We start from the raw sequence: 18,827 nt of genomic DNA, 5'->3' as shown, positions 1-18,827 counted from the left end.
AACTTGCACATTGTTGACAGTAAGTGTTAGATGAGCTGGAGCAACTCTTGCGGCACATGACGTTCTATAACTTGTACTTTTGATGTTTATTTATAACAGGATTCTATGAAAAAGAGAGACGTGGTGGATACAAAAATGGGGATGTGAATCTATATGTATATATTTACTTTTTTTTTTGTTTTTTTTTCTTGTTTCATTCATAAACAGGAAAAACAGATATGAGAATCATGGTTCACGAGGGAAATCCCAAGGATTCATCAATAAGCCCATCATGGATTCATTTGGCGAGTCAGGGATGACAGGATCCATAGGAAATGAGGCATGATCAATTACCATTGGCTGATGATAGATCTCTGGTTGCTGTTGCTGTTGCTGTTGCTGTTGCTGTTGCTGTTGCTGCTGCTGCTGTTGTTGTTGTTGTTGTTGTTGTTGTTGCTGATATTGGTATTGCATTTGATGTTGCTGCTGCTGTTGTTGTTGCAGTTGTAGCTGCTGCTGATTTTGTTGTTGATATTGATATTGCAGTTGATGCTGCTGATGCTGCTGTTGCTGCTGAAACTGATATTGCTGTTGTTCTTGTGAAGTGATTGGTATCATATATGGGTGTTGGGTATTGTTGCTCATAACAGGAGCTGAAAAACGGTTATTTCGAACTGCCATAGCATGTAGATTTCGAGGAGTACTGGTTACGTTGGTGTTGGTATCAAGCATAGATGTGTTACTATGGGGAGGGACAAATGCAATGACATTGGAAAGGTCAGGCGGCGTTGTGTTGGTCAGTGTATGTCGACGTGGGTTGATGTAGGGCCGAGATGAAGTGCGTGGTGGTCTTTGAGATGGCACAATAAACTCGCCAGTCGATGAAGCACTACGACGTAGACCTGTCTTTCTTGACAGAGATGTAGTTCGACGAGGCGTTACTGGAACTGCAGACGCATTGTAATCAGTGTTTCCGCTGAATTGGCTCGTTGTCGGCGAAGATGGTTGAGAGTAGCTAGATAGTCGCTGCTGTTGCTGTTGGTGTTGCATTTGGTGATGTATCTGCTGCTGTTGCTGTTGCTGCTGTTGCTGCTGTTGCTGCTGTTGCTGCTGTTGCTGCTGTTGCTGCTGTAGCTGTTGCTGATAAAAGTAAGGCGATTGTTGGTAGAGGGATCCCAATAGAGGAGCCGACAGACGATTGCTTGCGTACGGTGATCTACCAGCGGGTCTCATACGATGAGTAACGACTTCAGGCACAAAAGAAGCACTGGATTGCATGACGTACGACATGTCAGAGGCTGGAAATTGCAGAGACGACCTCGAGTGTCTTTTTCTAATCGTGGGAGCAGGAATACTTGGACTATGCGGTGAGTTGAGCGATGGAATCAATGGCGATGAACGCGCAGACGATGCATTGGAGGGCGATTTCGCATGCTGATCCGTTTTCCCTGTATTGAAAAAGCTATCTGTAGCGCTTGTTTCTAGCTCTGCTACAGGAGACTTGCTTGCCATGCATTGTAGAATTGAATACGTCTTGTCGTACATGTCGTTTACAGTTGCCTCCGTGCTTTTGAGTGCGCGTTGAACTGTGATGGCTGCAGTCAAGCAGTAGATGATTTGCTGATGTCCACGAAAGACGGTGGCAAATGATTCAGCGCCTTCCGTGTTGAGTATCTGTTCCGTAACCTGTGTGATAGTTGATGCAGATGTCAGGCATCGGCTCACGGAAGTAGCTTGTCTGTCTTTCAGTGCGTATGGTCTGTATAGCAAAATAACAGTGAGATGGTATATAATATGGACAAAGGAGGCGTGTAGTCCTCCTTCACTCATGCTCGGTATCCCAGCTCCTAGTTCCGAGAGGGTATTTTCTATCTGTTGGAATTCATATGCTTCATGGTTGCTGGATTTGCTGTCAAGAGAGTACTTTGATCGCATGAATTCAATGACAGCAGCTTGTATGTGTATCACCTTGGCGAGCCAATGAAAAGTGGATGCAATGCTAGCATCAGAGCCAGTTTCATCAGAAAGGACGTGCGGATAGTCGACCGTGCACTCTTTGCTTGCTAATTGTAATGCTGAACCTTGCTCAGTACTATAAATAGAAACATACACAAACTGCATTTAGATGGAAAGCCCTCTGTCAAATGGCGCATGCTCACCTCATCAACACCTGGTATGCGTACACAGCCCAAAATGTCCTTCTTCTAAGCTCTGTGGCACGTTTGCATTGTGCTGTTTCCATGGCCATGTTGCTGGATAATCCAAGGTTGCTTGCCATGTCGACAGCTAGTTGTAGTAGAAACTTGGTTCTCCAAAAGAATCCAGGCCGATGAATATGTTCATGGTACTTGACGAGCAGTAGCAGTGCCTGGATAGTCGATAGTCGAGGCACGTCCAAATACGCATCCATGAGGCTCATGGCCATTTTGTAGTAGGTCCAGCCTGGAGGATCCATGGACTTTGGGGCCGTAGAGGATGCTGAAAATGACGTTGGTACGAATTTGCACGATACTGCATAGATTGCGTTCAATAAGATGGGCGGTGGCTTCGATTCAGTAAATGCCGATTTATCTATAAATGGCATGGATGGATGAATACGGTCGAAATAGCATTGAATCAAATCGAATCTCAGTGTAACAGATGCTGCATTATCCATGATGCTGGGCTGAGGCGGTTCGAAATCGACATTTGCGTTGTGTAGCGGCTCAATGCGATCATTCCTAGCAGGCAAATCAGGCATGTACAGCGCACGGCCAACGGCAGTGACATTCAGATGGGTGTTGGTTTCAATAGCGGATGGATCTATGCGTTTTGTTTGAATATGGGTCTTGTCGCTTTGATCTCACTCCCTCCTTTTTACCTTTAACATCCCACGAATCATTGCCCTTTTCAACTTCAACATGGTTCGTCGATATCTCGAGTTGTTCCAAAACCTTGTCAATGGTTTTCAGTCTAGTTTCAAACGGTTCCAAGTACTTTTTTGGTGGTCCTCGTTTTGGTGTCACATTTGAAAAGATGCATTCGGTGGAGGACTTTTGACATCTTGCACAAGGTTGAGCCCCATCACATCGAACCTACACAGAAAGGGTTTGCTGAGTTTAATACACAATGGATTCGAAAGACTGAAACTTGGCGAGTCTCGATGTAAGAATGCACCATTGTAATGCATCAAGACATCCCAAAGAAAAGGTACAAAAGACCCTTCCTCTTTCCCGCCCGTCCCCCAAATAAAATCAAGCAGAAATTTTACCTTTCTTTTTCTACATTCATCACATGCTCGGCTCACTTTGTTTCTCTTAATCCCACCGTTAGAAGATAATCGGTTCTTACGTTCCGGTAGTTCTGGTGTGAGTGGCATCGAGTCATCCATCCTTGCATTGTTTTCTTGATGGTCCAACTCGTCAAATATATCTCTGTCCAAATCCAAGTTGGTCTTTAAATTGGATTCTGTACCGTAATTTTCTAGCTGGAATGTCGTGTTTTTCGTCAATGAAAAACTGGAATATAGAGCAAGAGGGTATATGTGTGGGTAGATGCGAGAAAAAAAAATATTCAGAAAAAGAAAGAGGAAAGAAAAGAGGACAGATTATTTCGAAAGGAAACCGCTTTTTCAGATGAAAACAACAGTCTGTTTCAGGCTGAGTTTTGTGGGCATGGACATCAACACGTTTTCAATCTTGTTGGATGGGCCATTTTATTGTGTAGTTTGCCATGTCTGGAAACGAGGATGAAATTTGCATTTTTTTTTGGGGGGAGTGGTTAAATGAGTTGTTTGTGAGGTAGCTTTTATTATTTTTGTCATTATAGCATGTTTTTATTTGCTGTGTTATGCTCTTTCTATAAACGAAGATAAATAAACATTTAATTGAATGATTAGCAATTAAGCAGATGTGCAATTAAGTATGAAAACTTAATTTGATCCGTCTCGGAAATTCATTGTCATGGCAACCAGGTGTCAAGTTGTGTTACTATGAATCTCGTTTTTTCGTCTACTTTGATTTGCATGTTAATTGATTGATAGCAACAACCAATTTGCACTGAGTTGTAATACATCAAATCCCTTGACATCCAGAATAAAAACCTGATCCTTCTTGAATATCATTCAAAATGGCAATAAACAAGTAGGCTTTCAGTCGTATCTGTTAAGATGTCGCATCATAGGTTGAACTTTTCTTGCTTGTCTGATGATTTGCTATGAATTCAGGTGCCATGTTCCATGTAAGATTGCGATCATATTCTTCAAATCACAACAAGCCACCATGTAGTGACCACCAAGAAACATGTCGGCAGCCTAATTGACATGACATTTGGTAGGGTGCCCTACCCCATACAAACTTGATAGACCTTTAGACTTGAACAAGCGCTTCTTTTTCTCATTCAACATCATATCACAACTATGGCTTTAAGCTTATTTTCAAAGTCTTCACTCGCCGTCATGGCCATGAACGGTTCTATGAACCCCATGCGTTCAGTTGTTGCAGCCACATTTCACACCAGCACATTTACTTCTCAAGCAACCCCTGCAACTGCTCAATGGACCACAGATTCAGTTCGTACTGGTGTCATTGCCAAGAAGAAGGGAATGACCTCTGTTTGGAGTGAATCTGGTATCCGTATGCCTGTTACTGTCTTGCAGGTAAATGCTTTACATGTCGAAATGATCTACGGTGCATAGTTTTAACGATTTTTCTTCTGATTAGTTGGAAGATGTTGTAGTAACCGACGTTCGCACTGAAGAGAAGCATGGCTACACTGCCTTACAAGTTGGATGTTCACCAAAAAAAGAGAAGAATGTCCCAAAACCCATGATTGAGCACTTTAAATCTTTGGGTGTTGGTCTTCGTGAAAAGTTGTATGAATTTAGAGTGACCAAAGATGCTGTTTTGCCCATTGGAACAGAATTGACAGCTGAACATTTCGTAACTGGACAATATGTCGATGTTACAGCTCCCTCGTAAGTTGATGCCAAACAACAGGCTAATGCAAAGCTGATAGATGTTAATTGAATGATCATTTTAGCATTGGTAAAGGTTTTGCTGGTGTTATGAAGCGTTGGAATTTCAAGGGTCTTCCCGCATCTCATGGTGTTTCTTTGACACATCGTTCTGGTGGTTCAACGGGTCAACGTAAGGTAACGTATCTACGCACTAGTGTTGAGTTGACTGGAATCACAAGTGATTAAATTATGATAATAGTGGCCTAGTAAAGTTTTCAAGGGCAAGAAAATGGCTGGTCGTCTTGGTGGTGAAAGTGTTACAGTACAAAGTTTGAAGGTGATCAAGGTTGACCCAGAGTTGAATTTACTGTATGTGAAGGGCTCTGTTCCTGGATTCGATGATCAATTTGTCAAGATCAAGGATGCTGTTAAGTTACGCGGTGAAAAGCTCTTCCCCAAGGAGTCCATGCCACCACCATTCCCCACTGCTAGTAAATAATCGCACTCACACACCCTTTTCATTATGAAAAACGAACCAAAATAAAAATGTAAATGTAGAATAGATCAATAATCAACCTTGGCAGAAGTTTTTTGGGTTTGTGTTCATGTAATGCGAGATTTTCTAGATGTTGGATCAAGATCTCTGGAAAACGAATAATAGCTGGATATGGAATTAGGCTGACTATTGCTGGCGGCAGAATGACAAACGCTAAAAAAAAAAGTGTATTTAAACATGATGTTATGCGAAAATATACAGAGAAATTTTATTCGAATTATATAAAACACACAAAAGAACCAAGAGGCTGATTATGAGATCATTGACTCTGCATTATAGCTGCAATTGCTGTCAGCAGAGGATTTTTCGATATCATTGGCACAATAATCATCGATATTTATAAGAGCAGCTTTACCGGAACCTTCAAACGCAAGCTCCTTGTTACAGAGGATGATTTGTCTGTAGATGCGTTCCATAGCTGGCATTTCTGGTCGATTTTGAAAAGCTAATCATGCATGAGTAACATGTAATACTACCGCCATGATGCATAGTTTACCTAATATAGCTGCATTTACATCTGTAGCTAGAGCGTCTCTTCTTGAAATCTTTAGCAAGTGAGCTTTTGGGCTAGAATAAGGATCATTGTAAGCGAGCAGAGAAAAGATATCCTATAACAGAGGTATCAGATGCAATTCAGAGGCATGAAAAGCGGCATGCCACACTCACCACAAGTTTGGATCTTGTCTTTTGGGTATCATTCTGATATTCGTTTTGCAATTTTTGACCATATTGCATCACCAGCTTTAAAGAGTCTGCTACCTCAGTGCTGCTTGTACTGTTCTCTTCATTCACTGGTACTGAAAGATAATCCCCGTTCACTGCATTGCTACTACTAGAGGCTGTGATACTTGGCCTCCTGCTCCAGGCATTGCCATTACCATGACTGGATGCGGTACTGTCAGGAGCTCGATCCATTTTAGAATTGGGATCCATCTCATCATCCACATCCATCGAATCGTCTTGCTGGCGAGGGACCTCTGTGCTGTTGGAAGGTGACAATGAGGCAGCAATGGCAGCATAGCTTAGACGTCTACCAGGTGGAGGTACTGGATTTGCATGAGAAGAGTGAGCAATGACAGGTCCTGAGACCGAGTTGGATCTCGTTGTGCGATCTTCATTAGCATTCAAGAACTGATCTGACGTTTCCGCTGATATTCTGCTATCTACTGAATTTGTCCGCAAACGTCGACTTTTGCTGCACTCGCAATATTCCCGCATCATTTCCACGAACTTTCCACATTTCAATGACAATTGCAGTTCTTCACCACGACCCTCTTCTTGTAACACGCCAGGAAAGTACTTGTTAATGAGTGTAATGGCTTGATCGATGTGTCCATGTATAATTGCAGATCGAATCACTGTGTAATGGGAACGTGAGTTCTTGGTATGGCAAGTGCAAATAACTAACTTACACTGTCTTTCTTCCATATCCTGTTCACCCGCTTTCGATATATCATTGTTGGGTGACAAGAATAACTCCTGGCCGGAAACATGACCTGCATTTTGTACAACAGCCTTTGCTGTTCCTGTATACCCATGATGGACTAAATAGGATAGGATCAGTTGGTCCATCACTTCCTTAGAATATGACTCTTCTTTGCGGTTTGCTTCTTTGTGTCTGGAGCTGTTCTGCAGCGTTATTTCATCAATAAACTTGATTCGCTGGTCCTAAATTGTCTTGTTAGCAAAATGACCTTTTGCAACTTTGATGCTACTTACACTGACATATTGCGCAATATCATATACAAATGGTTCATGGCCGAAATTCACTGTAACTTGCTCGCCTGGTGTACGCAAACCAACAGCAGGAAAAATAGGCTGCTTTAGATTCATGTCTGTAAATGCAATCCCAATAAATTTGCCGTTCTTTGTGTAAAAGGCAGTGTTGTCTGCGAAATTGACACCGCATCCGACAACGTCGCCCGTAGTAAAGCAAGGCCCATAGTTTTTACCTGTACCAGAGCCAGCAAACGAGTGGCCGTCATCCCCATGATATCCCCAAGAATCAGGATCCCAGCCTGGCAGTCTTTCCACCTTGTTCGAAGCAGCGCAAAATCCAATGCCAATATATCCATCGTCTCCCTTTGATATCACTTTCATTTCGTAGTAAAATATGCCACATTGAGGTCGCATTGGGAAATTTGATCGCGCTAGTGCCGCATGAGTTTCCTGCTTCCCAGGTCCTTTTTACCATAAATAATTTGCTTAATTAATGCAAACGAACACTAACCAACACAACAGCCACTTACCGATATATGCTAAATCTATACCATTAGTTCCAATTTCTATATTCTTAGATTTATCTCTCGAATTCCATAAAGTGGGTAAGCGTAAATCCATCTCTTCCAGCTGCTCTTCTTCCAAACAAGTTGTGGTCGACTTTTTACTTGCATTGTTTGGTAGAGGCTTGATTTCATGCTTTTGTTGATAGAATTTATATTGCTCCAAGGCCAATTTTGCGTAGAGCGTCTGTTTAAGATAGCTGGGAAACTTTGGAGGTGCTATGGAACGTTGTATAAATGGAGGCGTTGTTGGATGATGATGAGCACTTGCTCTTCGCTGGGAGATGAGGCCTGTTTGATGTAAGGATGGGAATGCAGCGTTATATGTTGGTGTGATAGAAGCCATATCGATGTTAATATGCGTATGTAATTTCCCAGGAAAAAGACGAAAGAAAGGTCATTTGCATGCGTTTTACATTTTTTCTTCCATTTGAAACAGCCAAAAGTGGTGTGGTACGTCACCTCACGCCAATACTCTCTTGTCTTACAACATCATATAAATGTCACTACAATTGCTCCAAAGCAAGCACTTTGTTAAAGCACGTAAAGCTCATGACGATATAGACGCGGAAATTGCTTTGTTATCAGAATATACACAGGGGTCGTTTAGATTTGATGAATTTTGAACTATTCGAGGCCAATCCTTGATAAAGCAAAATGTCTCTCATCGTCATTTAAGATTGAGTCAGCTTCAATAACTTTAGTTTTTTTGGTTTGTTCTTCTAGCACGAGGAACGTCAAGCATGAAGCTTTTAAAGATTGGGGAGGGGGAAGTTTGAAGAAGTACAAGAGTGACATTAAAAGGTTTAATCGCTCTTAACATCCACGTCTTCTTTAGGCTGCTTTATGTATCATCTACAACCCTAACTTAATAAGTTTTATTATTTGCTTTTCTATGTTTCTTCCACTTTAGTCAAGTAACTCTTGCTACCTAATTCTAAAAGCATTGACGTATGGAAAAGACTTGGATACCTACCTTTGTGATCTGTTAATATCCACTGCAGCATATCTAAGGGCAGCGCCAAAGGAGAAAGGCACTACAATGCCAACATCTTGGACGGAAATGTTGATTAAGATTTTCATAATGCCAAATATTGATCATTTGTTGTGTGCTGACAACCTGACCCATGTCTGTTCTACTTGATGAGACACAATGCTTTGATTCAAGATACACTAAATATCAACGTTTGGTGCAATGCATATAAACAGATTGAATGCATATGGCCGGAGTTGATTCCACATTTGCATGAACAAAGATACATTTAACTCAGTGAACGCTTGGGATTTCGACATACACCCTTTGAAATGTAACATGGTAGCATGAGAGTCAAACATTGGATCCAATTTCTGTGATGGTATGTTATGCTGATAGAGAGAAATATCGTCCAGTGATATATTCAAATGAACTGGAAGTAGCTTCCATGTGTCACAGTCTTCATTTCTGTAACACTGATGACAAATTTCACAGTGGCATCATATATCAACAGAAACAGAATACGGAGATTGAACAGAATTTACATTGCTTGACATTTGAATGGTATTGACACTGCAGACATTTTGTGGAGCTTAGCTATATAAAAATATCATCTCTATCTCTAATACATACAGGTCTTTATGCTTTGGATGGCTCTCTAACTTCGCTTCGCTTCGGTGAGAACCAACCTGTGCAGCGGCAGCTCGCGCTACCGATTGCCCTTGCGTATCTTATCAAAATACTGCTACTACTTTCATTTTGACCCTCCACTTACACATGAAAACCCTTTATGTTATCTGTGGATCTGATTCTTATGTGATGCTCTACATCCATACAAACGTAGCTACTTCATATACAGGCAAGCAGCATACTGTTATTTCCCCTTTTTAGTCCTTAGTATCCCTGATACAGCAAAATCCGTGTGCATTTGAGCTGCGTTTTCTTACGTTCAAGGCCGTTTTAGATGGTCAGAACAGCATCAAACAATTGCTCTCATCTAGCAGTTACTTATTGCCACTATTGCTCAACTTTTTGGGGATCAAAAAAACATGGCCAAAAATCGATTAAAAAGCATGAGCGATACCTCATGCTTTTTGACGAAAATCAAACAATCGCAATTTTCACCTTGAAAATGAAGACTTTTACTATGGTATATATTGAATCAAAATGTTTCTTTCGATCCAAAGCAACCTTTGAAACCACTTTTATAAGGCTTTCATATGCAAAATATGGCTATTTTCGCTAAAAACCTCATTTCAAAATTTTTTAAATTGCTCAATAATTTCAGTCAAAATACTTATTACAGTTATCACCATTGGAAGCGCCTTGAAAAGTACTCCAAAAATGTATTAGGAAGTGTAGGATGAGCATCACAGTTTATATAGTCGAACGTCATAAAATAGATTTTTTTTTTTTTTTTAAATTGTGTTTATTGATTGAGCCGCGTACACTAAGAGTAATAGGTCAGAGTGAAGAGGCGGGTGCAATTGAGAAATGAAAAAAATATAAATATAAATGGAAACTAAACTAAACTAACAAAAGGAACTATCTAACTATCTAAATTACAAGAGGGAATGGATTTGATCTTCATCCACTGTCTGTCGGACAGTGGAGTGGATATGTACCAGAATCGCCTCAGGGACAAAGATAGTGCCGTCAAAAACAAAGCGCATATGGGCTAGCCATATTTGAGACAGGGTGATGAGTAGGATTCTGTATGGATGGATGCCTTTGACTTGGGAGTACCAGATATCTGAAAAGTCCAGGGACAGAAGAGCCTCTTTGATGTCAGTGATGGACGTGGTGGGCCATAGGAACTCAAAAATGACGCCTTGCCATACCTTTTCTTTGGATGGACAGTCAAAGAGCAGGTGGCTGGCAGTTTCATTGGGAGACAAGCAGACAGGACAATTGTGGGACTCGAAAAATGCAGGCATCATGTAGTGTAATCTGCTTCTAGAAGGGATACAGCCTGCGATGAATCGGTATATCACATTACGTTGAATGTAGGTAAGAGACAGGGACCAAAAGAATTTCCAATTAGCAGCAGAGACATTTTGCAAGACCAAGGGCTGTTCCACCGACGACAGTACAGACAGACGAAATGTTTTGGCGGAAGCCTGAGCGTTTCTAAGAGATTGGCCATCGTGCAGACAAAATTGATCCACCAGCGGCGCAAAAGAGACTCCAGGATCTACTACAGGGGCTGGATTACACACTGGGAGGAAGTAGGGCTGGAATTTAAGAGTGCCAGATGCGAGGCCTCTGAACACTGTTGAAGGAGCTCTCTTCCACCTGAGGAGGGAAGGGTCACGAGTGTCTCTCCAATGTACAAAGTTAAGCCGGGCATCGTACTGAAATACATCAGAAACCATCATCTCTTTGACTTTAAGAGGAACAACCAGTGAGGAGGATGGAGGAACATAGAAAGCCGCCTGTAATGGAAGAGCCATGGCAGTTGCAGAATTGATCGGTGCCGCATCAAACAACTTAGGAAGATAGTCAACTGTACGATATAACATATCGACAGTTCCCGTGCGTTGCTTTTTCAACCCCTTAGTACGACGAGCAGAGGGAAATAGCAGCAGGATTTGATGGTGGGGGTAACCATTAACATTGCGAATGTGGTAGCTTAAGAGGTACGACACAGGATGGGAATCTATGACATCTTGATCTTGAACCAGTAATGGGTGGAGCCAACGAAAATACAAAGCTGAAGCTTGTATTTGGATGTCTACAACACCGAGACCACCTTTGTCCTTTGGTAGAGTCCACACCTTCCAAGGGATGACGGGGAAGATGTTTCTTCTCAAGAACTGAATAGCCAGAGAACGCAGCTGCTTGAAGTCAGCTTGAGTCAAAGGCGTAACACGCAGGATGTACCATAGCTTGGAGAGCAAAAGAGAGTTCAGCACTGTAGCCTTTCCAACGACCGACAGGGAGCGACCAGAATGAATCTGGATGGCAGTTTTGATCTTTGTTACCAAAGCACCCATAAAGTGAACTCGCTGAATCCTACTTTGGACGAGAGGAAATCCCAGATAGGTCAACGGTTCATCGTCCTCAACAGAATGGAGATGTGTGATACCCATTTGTGATAATGGACCATCCCACATATCCCATGTATCCCGACCAGACACTGAAAAGGCTTCCACCTTGGCATTATTGAACTTGGCGTTGGAGGCAGCACAGTAACGAGCCATATGGAGCTGTAACCGAGTCAAATCATTGGAGTCATGGATAAACACCAAAGCGTCATCAGCATAGCACAGGAGTTTTGTTCGTGCAGTACCCATCAAGTAGCCTTGAAATTGGCGATCATGCAGGATTGCAAGCAGAAAAGGTTCAAATGCCAAGTTGTACAGTACAGGAGAGAGAGGATCCCCCTGCTTCAAGCCTCGAAGTTTCGCCACTTCAGTTGACAGATGGCCATTGATGTTGATACGTATGAGGTTGTCACCCATCAACTTGGAGATACACTTGATAATAGGGCGAGGAAGCCCAAATTTCCCCAATACCTTCCTCAAATATTCCAAGTTCACCCGATCGTATGCCTTTTCTTGATCCAGAAGAAGACCGATGTCATAATCCAAAGTGTTAAAGGAAGGATCATTTTCCTGTTGTTCAGCGATGGACCATTTCCGTTGAGCATCTTCCATTAGGAGCTGGCAGATCATTCCATTTTCAGCAATGAATCGACCAGGAATAAACCCAAGCTGATGTCGGCTGATCAAGTTGGAAGAGACTTCCATGATTCGACGGTTGATATTGCGAGTGAAGAGCTTGTAGTCTGAATTAGCCAGAGACAGAGGACGGTAGTTCTTCATTTCAGCTGGATCGCCTTTCTTGTAAAGCAGACACATGACGGATTCGTTCCAAGATGGCGGGAACTTACCCTTCTTTAAAGCTTCATTGTAGACTAATTGGATGAGATCATGGAACGGTGGAAATTTCATTACCAAGTACAGGATTTCATAAGGTAATCCATCAGGTCCAGGACTACTCAAACGACGAGTCTGCTTGCTATCGGTCAAGAGTTCCTCCACATCAATCGGCATCATCAATGATTCCTGCTGCTCGCTGTTGAGCTTCAAATGACCTGGGATGTTGCGAATTATAACACTGAGGGAGGTTGAATCCAGAGCCTCCGGTGTGAACAGTGAGGTGTAAAAGTTGGTAGCAATGTTGGAGATGCTAGGTTGATCTTGACATAGATCGCCAGTTGTAGGGTTCCTGAGTTCCACAATTGAACGACGATTTTCTCGAGACACCACAGAGCGCTTCAGGAAGCCTGGAGATTTCTCACCATGTTCCCGCCAAAATTTTCCTGCCTTCAAGATCTCTATTTCTGCAAGAGAGTGCTGGAGAGATTGAATCTGTTGATTAACCGTGTCCAAGCCTTGAAACACCAAGCCTCTTGTCTTCTTATGCCGCATCATCTTGTTTCTCTTTGATAGCAGTCGGTGTAGCTGTTGTTTCCGCCAGTTCAAATCCTCCATTTGATACTGTTTGATAAACATCTTTACTTCGGCTTTGATCCAATCCCATTGTTGTTGGGGAGTGGAGAAACGCTTGATTTCTGCCAGACGCGCCTCACTATCAATGAGGAATTCTGCCAATGCCTTCCTAAATGTTTTGTTGCAAGCCAAGAACGGATTTGCCTTCCAGTTACCAGGGCCACGGCCATTCGCATCTTGATATCGAAAAGAGAATCCCAAGAGTTCATGGTCGGTCCAGGCAGGAGACAGATACTGCTGGTTGGTGCTAGTGACTAGATGATGGGCGTTTGAACTACAAAAGATGTAATCCAGAATCCCTGAATTGCTTCCACTATGCCATGTGTTGTGTTTGTCTTCCCCAAAAACGTCAATAAAGTAATCATCGAGTAGATCGGTCCATTCTACTGGTGCACTGGTGAGGGTGCCATCGACTCGACGATCCTTGTACTGGTAGTTGAAGTCTCCCATGATAAAGACGGTGTTTGTTGTAGTAGTAATAGTTTCTTTGACAATTTGTGTGCCAATGAGTTCTGAATAGAACGCTGATCGGTCGGTGTGAGCGGACGCACGACCGTAAATATTAAGTATTGTTGCTATTGGTGGTGAATTGGGTGAATTTTCCAGGTCTCGAGTAAGATGAAGGGAAGCCAAGATAAATCGACCCCCATCAATGCCTTCTGAGATGTGTTTGAGTGAGTAATGAGTGTTGAGGGAAATGATGCCGCAATGTTGAGTCCAAAGACTCGACTTGCAAGTAAATTGAGTGTTGAGTATGTCTATAAATGTGTTGTCTGTTGCATGTGTTTCTTGAAGCACTAAGATGTCATATCCTAATGTTCGAAGATATCTAATAAATTGTTGTCTTTTTTTGGTGTTATCTGTTTTTTTTAGGCCACGGCAATTGAGGGTGGCTATTTTCACTGTATTTTGCTGATTAATCATATTAATGTTGGGGAGGTGAAGGAGGGCCTGTCAAGCCGAGTTGATGTCCAGTCTCTACTTCATTAGATGCAGCTTGTTGTTTGGCAGAACTAACATCATCCGCGCCATTAAATTTACCGATCTTCTTCGCAGGGCGTTCAGGGCGCTCCTCTCGTTCATTAGCAGAATGGGTAGAAGAGTCGTACATGATAATATCATTGGAAGCCCCTTTCCCATCGACTTCTTTAACTTGGAGTTTTGGAAGATCATCCATTTGAACATCTCTATCAACTACCTGCTTTCTAGCACCTGTTTGACTATCAGCGTCACCTTGAGTGCTACCTTGCTGGGTAGCAGTAGTTCGATTATCGGAATCACCTTGGGAACCACCAGATGCAACATCCTGGCCTTTTCCTTGGGCATTACCTTTGTTTCCAACTGGAGCACCACCAGGAGTTACTTTGGAGCCACCCTGAGTACCCTTTTTACCCTCTTTGGCCACCTGAGAGCCCTTTCGGGGTTTGGCAGGAGTGTTTTCCACCGCACGGACCTTGTTTGGGCTGTCATTGCGACTGCAGTTCTTCACCACATGTCCAGTTTCATTGCAATGATGGCAGCGGACCCACTTCTTGTAGTCAGGACAATCAGCCCGACAGTGTTCAGAGCTCTGACAATTACGACAGAAAGCCGGCATTTGATCCCATTGGAGTAAAACTTTTCTTTGATCCGAAGCTGTCAAATCCCAGACAATGACACGACTGAGTTTCTCCAAATGGCGATGACCAGGGCAAGATTTCCCAACGGGATGTAACTCTTGACATTCATAACCAGGGCTGGAAGGAACCGTTAGATTAAGTGTAGCATAACCTTCTCCTTGATAGATCCCATCAGTTCTCGAGATGCCGTGATCCAAGACATCCCCGAACGCAGAAAGTCGGGCAGCCATTTCCTCCTTCAACTGAAGGGCCGGCAAGAAAGGAAGATTCTCCAGGGTCAGTTTCACAATCGTAGCATCAGCATGGTACGAGGCAAACCCTTTCACAAAGGTGCCATCCTCTAGAGTGATACCTTCTTCAATGAGAGTCTTACGACCTTCGCTGTTGGGCAGCCACATGGTTTCCAAGAAGGCATGGTTGAGGTAGTGTCGAGGTTGTTTCCGGTATCCAAGAAATTCTTCATACATGTCTTCAGCATTAGAGGCTTCGTTGAATTGAAGAAGAGCCTTGTTCAAGAGATTGCGATCCTTGATAGGTGTCAGATCGATGAAGACGGAATCCTGTTCCACGCCTTTGAGGAATGGACGGATAACCGCCTGAGGAGGTGGCGAAGTATCCCCATTGATGGCCTGTTGCGAGGCCTCTGCTTCCGTTACAGGTCGTTTGACGATAGTGGGATTGAAAGAGACGATGGATTGTTGTTGTCTGTTGTTCCCTTTGCGGCGTGAGTTAACCACATGAGTCCACAACAGTGGAGCCGCAGTGTCAGCTTGCGAGGAACGTTGATGTACTTGACTAGTGTCTGACATGCGAAAAGGGATGACAAAGTAAAATAGATTGATAAAATAGATTAACAAAGTCGAAAAAAGACATCATCTGTCCAATCTTGAGCAGAAAAAAATAAACTGAGTTTGAATCAATTTTGGCGGCGGCACTGCTGCTGGCTGGCCCAGATGCCTTTCTGATGATGACAATGATGATTACGATGCTGATTAAATGGGGAAAATGGGGTTGAAAGGACAATTGCTTAGCGCAAATACGTTCTCGGGGAGCTTTGCCTTATGATTGCATCTTTTGCAATGATAATATCTCAAAAAAGCCGCTGTAGATTTTACACAAGTCCTGTATTTACTTATGACCAGTTTATGTCACCATCTTATTGAGAGCATCAGCAGCAGCGAATGATGTGACAATTCTATTATCAGAACATGGCGATTACGATGTACAAATGTTGTATAAAATGTGAATTTTGTTTCGCATTTTCCCAGTAATAGGCCTTGTTTGATATCAGTGTAAGCAAAAAGGATGCTGAGGGAGATGCCTCCGTTCTTCCTCCTGCTGGCCCTGATATAACCTTTCTTTTTACTAAATAATAATTGGTTATTTAAAATCTACTTGATATACCAAAATGTAGTAATATCTGATTTAAAATGTCTTTGGCGAGAGCTCACAGGGCGACGCCGATGTCGAGCGTAGCGAGATTGATCTGCCAGTAATTCTACTACTAAAAAACGTGGCACGAACGGAGAATGTAGTGTATAATTGCTGCATAAATCTTGAACTCTTTTTCACATCTGATAGCTTCCGTTTGATATCAGTATATAAGCAAAGAGAGGGTGCGGAGGATACCTTCTCCCTCATGGATTTGATATACTCTTTATTTTTGTTACTAATTAACTGTTTAAAATCTACTTGGTATACCAAGTTTTTTTTTAGTAATTCTGATTTGAAATGTCCTTGAGCGTAGCGAAATCAATCGGCTAGCATCAGTATACTAGAGGTTTTCAAGAGCACTTTCCAGCTGTTTTCAACGGTAAGCATCACTTTTCGGTGCATCTAATATCCTTTGAAATAAGCATGTCAGATTGCCATTTGAAATGCTTGACACCATATTTGGAATTACTAAAGCTGCCCACACAACTTCCTGATGAAAGCGACATGAAACAGCACAAGAATACTTTACATCGAATGTGTCACAGTCACAGTGGATGTGCTATATCCCTTGCTTCCTTCTATAAAACCCATCTTGGAAAACTTTTCTTGACATCTTACATCTCATCATGGTTGATGCAGTAGCAGCAGAGCTGGATCCCGTTGATTTGGGCGAAAAATTCGATCAAAACTGCAACATTGACAGCAAAAAAAAGAAGAAAAAATCCAGCAAGAAGAAGACCGTTGCTGTCACTCCTCTTCCATCGTTCTATCAAGAAGCACTTGCCTCGTACCCAGTGAAATTGAACAATACCAAGGCAAAAGGTCGACATGCAGTTGCTGAAGTTGGTTTGGAAGAAGGCATTACATTGTGTCAAGAGCAAGCGACCGCTTTTGTTGTTCGATCCGAGTATATCGACCAGCAATGTCATGTTTGCTTGTCTGATTTGAAGCAAAAGATGATGTGCTCTGATTGCAAAAAGGCTTTTTATTGCTCTCAGGATTGCTTGGAAAAGGACAACGATTTACATGTTTTAATCTGTGCGCCTGTTGCGCAAACAGAGGCCATTGGACGTGCTACTGATGTGGATGCTGACTTGCTTCGTTTAATGACAATCCTGATGGCTCGTAAATATCTTGGTACACAAGACCAGGATAGCACAGAGGACGTTGCTACTCGACCTACGCCTTACTGGTGCGTAGAAGATCTGATCAGCCATAGAGACAATGCAGAGCCAGCTTTCATCAAGGTGCTTACTGAGGCTTGTGAGTTGCTATCGAATATACTAGACGAGCTATATTTACTGATTGTTCACATCTTGTAGCTCAGCGCCTGGTCATGGAAATGCCTGATAAGATTCAAATGCCTGTGGATGAGATGGTGACGCTTGCTTGCAGGTAACAAATTCTGCTCTATTTACTGTGTGTGCGGCTATATTAACGTCTTGCTAGAATCAACTCAAATGCACATGGTTTGGGCGACAACCACTCACGAAACACAGATGTCGCTTTGGGGTTGTTTCCGCTGGGAGCTTTGTTCTTCAATCATGGCTGTAACCCCAACACAGCATTTGTTGGACTATCCAACGGACAACTAGCATTCAGAACAATCCGACCTGTCAACAAGGATGAAGAGCTGGTAGTGAGTTATATCGACCTGTATTCAGACCGTGATGAACGAAGACAAGAGCTCTTGCAGTCAAAGCACTTCTGGTGCAAATGCAAGCGTTGTACTAGTCCCTTGGAGAAATCAATCGACCGCTTCCTTCAAGGTGTTGTCTGCATAAAGTGTAAAGAGGATGTATATATTATTCCGGCTACATCAGTCGAACATTTATCAAAGGGAAACCGCAATTTGTACCTGGAGCAAGGTAGTTTCAAATGCGGCAAGTGTGGATCGGAAGCATCGTGTGATCAAGTGCGAAAACCTTTGGAAAACGCCAATAAATCTTACATGCTAGGTATGAGCGCTATTCGCCAAGAACGCAACTATAGACGAGGAGCAGAAAAGTTAGAGCAAATCACCAAATGTGACAAAAACCGTGGAGGCGACTTACACGCATTGAACGCTTTTCGACTTAACTCGCTTATTCCATTGATGAATTGCAAGCGACACAATGGTGATTTGAAGGGCGCCATTGAGGTGAACAAGTCGATCCTTGCCATGATGGAACAATATGCCAGTGAGGGCTTGCTACCAGCAAATACATCTGAGATCTCTGATTTCTGGCAGAATTTAGGTGAATTATGCTCCTCCATGGCAAATGAAAGTAAAGGACGTAGTTCTATATTGGAAAAGAAGTGGCTTAAGGAAGCTCGCACTGCATTTTTGCGTGCTCTCGCAGTTCGTAATATAGTGTTTGGCAAACCCCATCCTAAAACCAAGCTCATTGAAGAGTACATGGCAACTCTGTCCAGCTCTTTATAAAGATGATGATTTCCCAGGCTCTTCATAGACATCAGAACGCTATTTTGTACATATTCCACAAATAAACCTATTTTACAAGCTTTCATTTAAAGGCCTCAATCAATTA

The 18,827-nt window shown here is 42.6% G+C and overlaps 6 protein-coding genes across 6 annotated transcripts; 2 read left to right on the top strand and 4 right to left on the bottom strand.

Moving 5' to 3' along the window:
* Nucleotides 1-225: 225 nt before the first annotated feature.
* On the bottom strand, nt 226-3,349 carry SVP26 (erv26 superfamily protein; the record flags this gene model as incomplete). The annotated part of the gene is made up of 4 exons (XM_064831669.1): nt 226-2,071; nt 2,139-2,781; nt 2,840-3,053; nt 3,230-3,349. 4 exons carry the CDS (start codon nt 3,347-3,349, stop codon nt 226-228), a joined length of 2,823 nt encoding a protein of 940 aa, XP_064677949.1.
* Nucleotides 3,350-4,375: 1,026 nt separating this feature from the next.
* ADE2 (phosphoribosylaminoimidazole carboxylase ade2) lies at nt 4,376-5,414 on the top strand (the record flags this gene model as incomplete). Its single annotated transcript, XM_064831668.1, has 4 exons — nt 4,376-4,615; nt 4,680-4,933; nt 4,999-5,110; nt 5,175-5,414. 4 exons carry the CDS (start codon nt 4,376-4,378, stop codon nt 5,412-5,414), a joined length of 846 nt encoding a protein of 281 aa, XP_064677948.1.
* Nucleotides 5,415-5,722: 308 nt separating this feature from the next.
* CLP1 (Cleavage polyadenylation factor subunit clp1) lies at nt 5,723-8,099 on the bottom strand (the record flags this gene model as incomplete). Its single annotated transcript, XM_064831667.1, has 6 exons — nt 5,723-5,916; nt 5,968-6,079; nt 6,138-6,829; nt 6,884-7,139; nt 7,191-7,654; nt 7,721-8,099. 6 exons carry the CDS (start codon nt 8,097-8,099, stop codon nt 5,723-5,725), a joined length of 2,097 nt encoding a protein of 698 aa, XP_064677947.1.
* Nucleotides 8,100-10,288: 2,189 nt separating this feature from the next.
* CSN12 (COP9 signalosome (CSN) subunit) lies at nt 10,289-13,693 on the bottom strand (the record flags this gene model as incomplete). The annotated part of the gene is made up of 1 exon (XM_064831666.1): nt 10,289-13,693. The coding sequence occupies one exon, from the start codon at nt 13,691-13,693 to the stop codon at nt 10,289-10,291; it is 3,405 nt and encodes a 1,134-aa protein (XP_064677946.1).
* A 475-nt stretch (nt 13,694-14,168) lies between these two features.
* On the bottom strand, nt 14,169-15,671 carry ATC70_012494 (E3 ubiquitin-protein ligase; the record flags this gene model as incomplete). The annotated part of the gene is made up of 1 exon (XM_064831665.1): nt 14,169-15,671. One exon carries the CDS (start codon nt 15,669-15,671, stop codon nt 14,169-14,171), a length of 1,503 nt encoding a protein of 500 aa, XP_064677945.1.
* Nucleotides 15,672-16,922: 1,251 nt separating this feature from the next.
* Nucleotides 16,923-18,721, top strand: ATC70_012493 (uncharacterized protein; the record flags this gene model as incomplete). Its single annotated transcript, XM_064831664.1, has 3 exons — nt 16,923-17,559; nt 17,619-17,691; nt 17,746-18,721. The coding sequence occupies 3 exons, from the start codon at nt 16,923-16,925 to the stop codon at nt 18,719-18,721; spliced, it is 1,686 nt and encodes a 561-aa protein (XP_064677944.1).
* Between the last annotated feature and the right edge of the window lie 106 nt (nt 18,722-18,827).

Source organism: Mucor velutinosus, assembly GCF_035048745.1.
Source record: "Mucor velutinosus strain NIH1002 chromosome Unknown tig00001569, whole genome shotgun sequence".
Classification (NCBI taxonomy): Eukaryota; Fungi; Mucoromycota; class Mucoromycetes; order Mucorales; family Mucoraceae; genus Mucor; species Mucor velutinosus.
The sequence above is the reverse complement of the archived record's forward strand: the minus strand, read 5'-3'. Positions and strand labels throughout refer to the sequence as shown.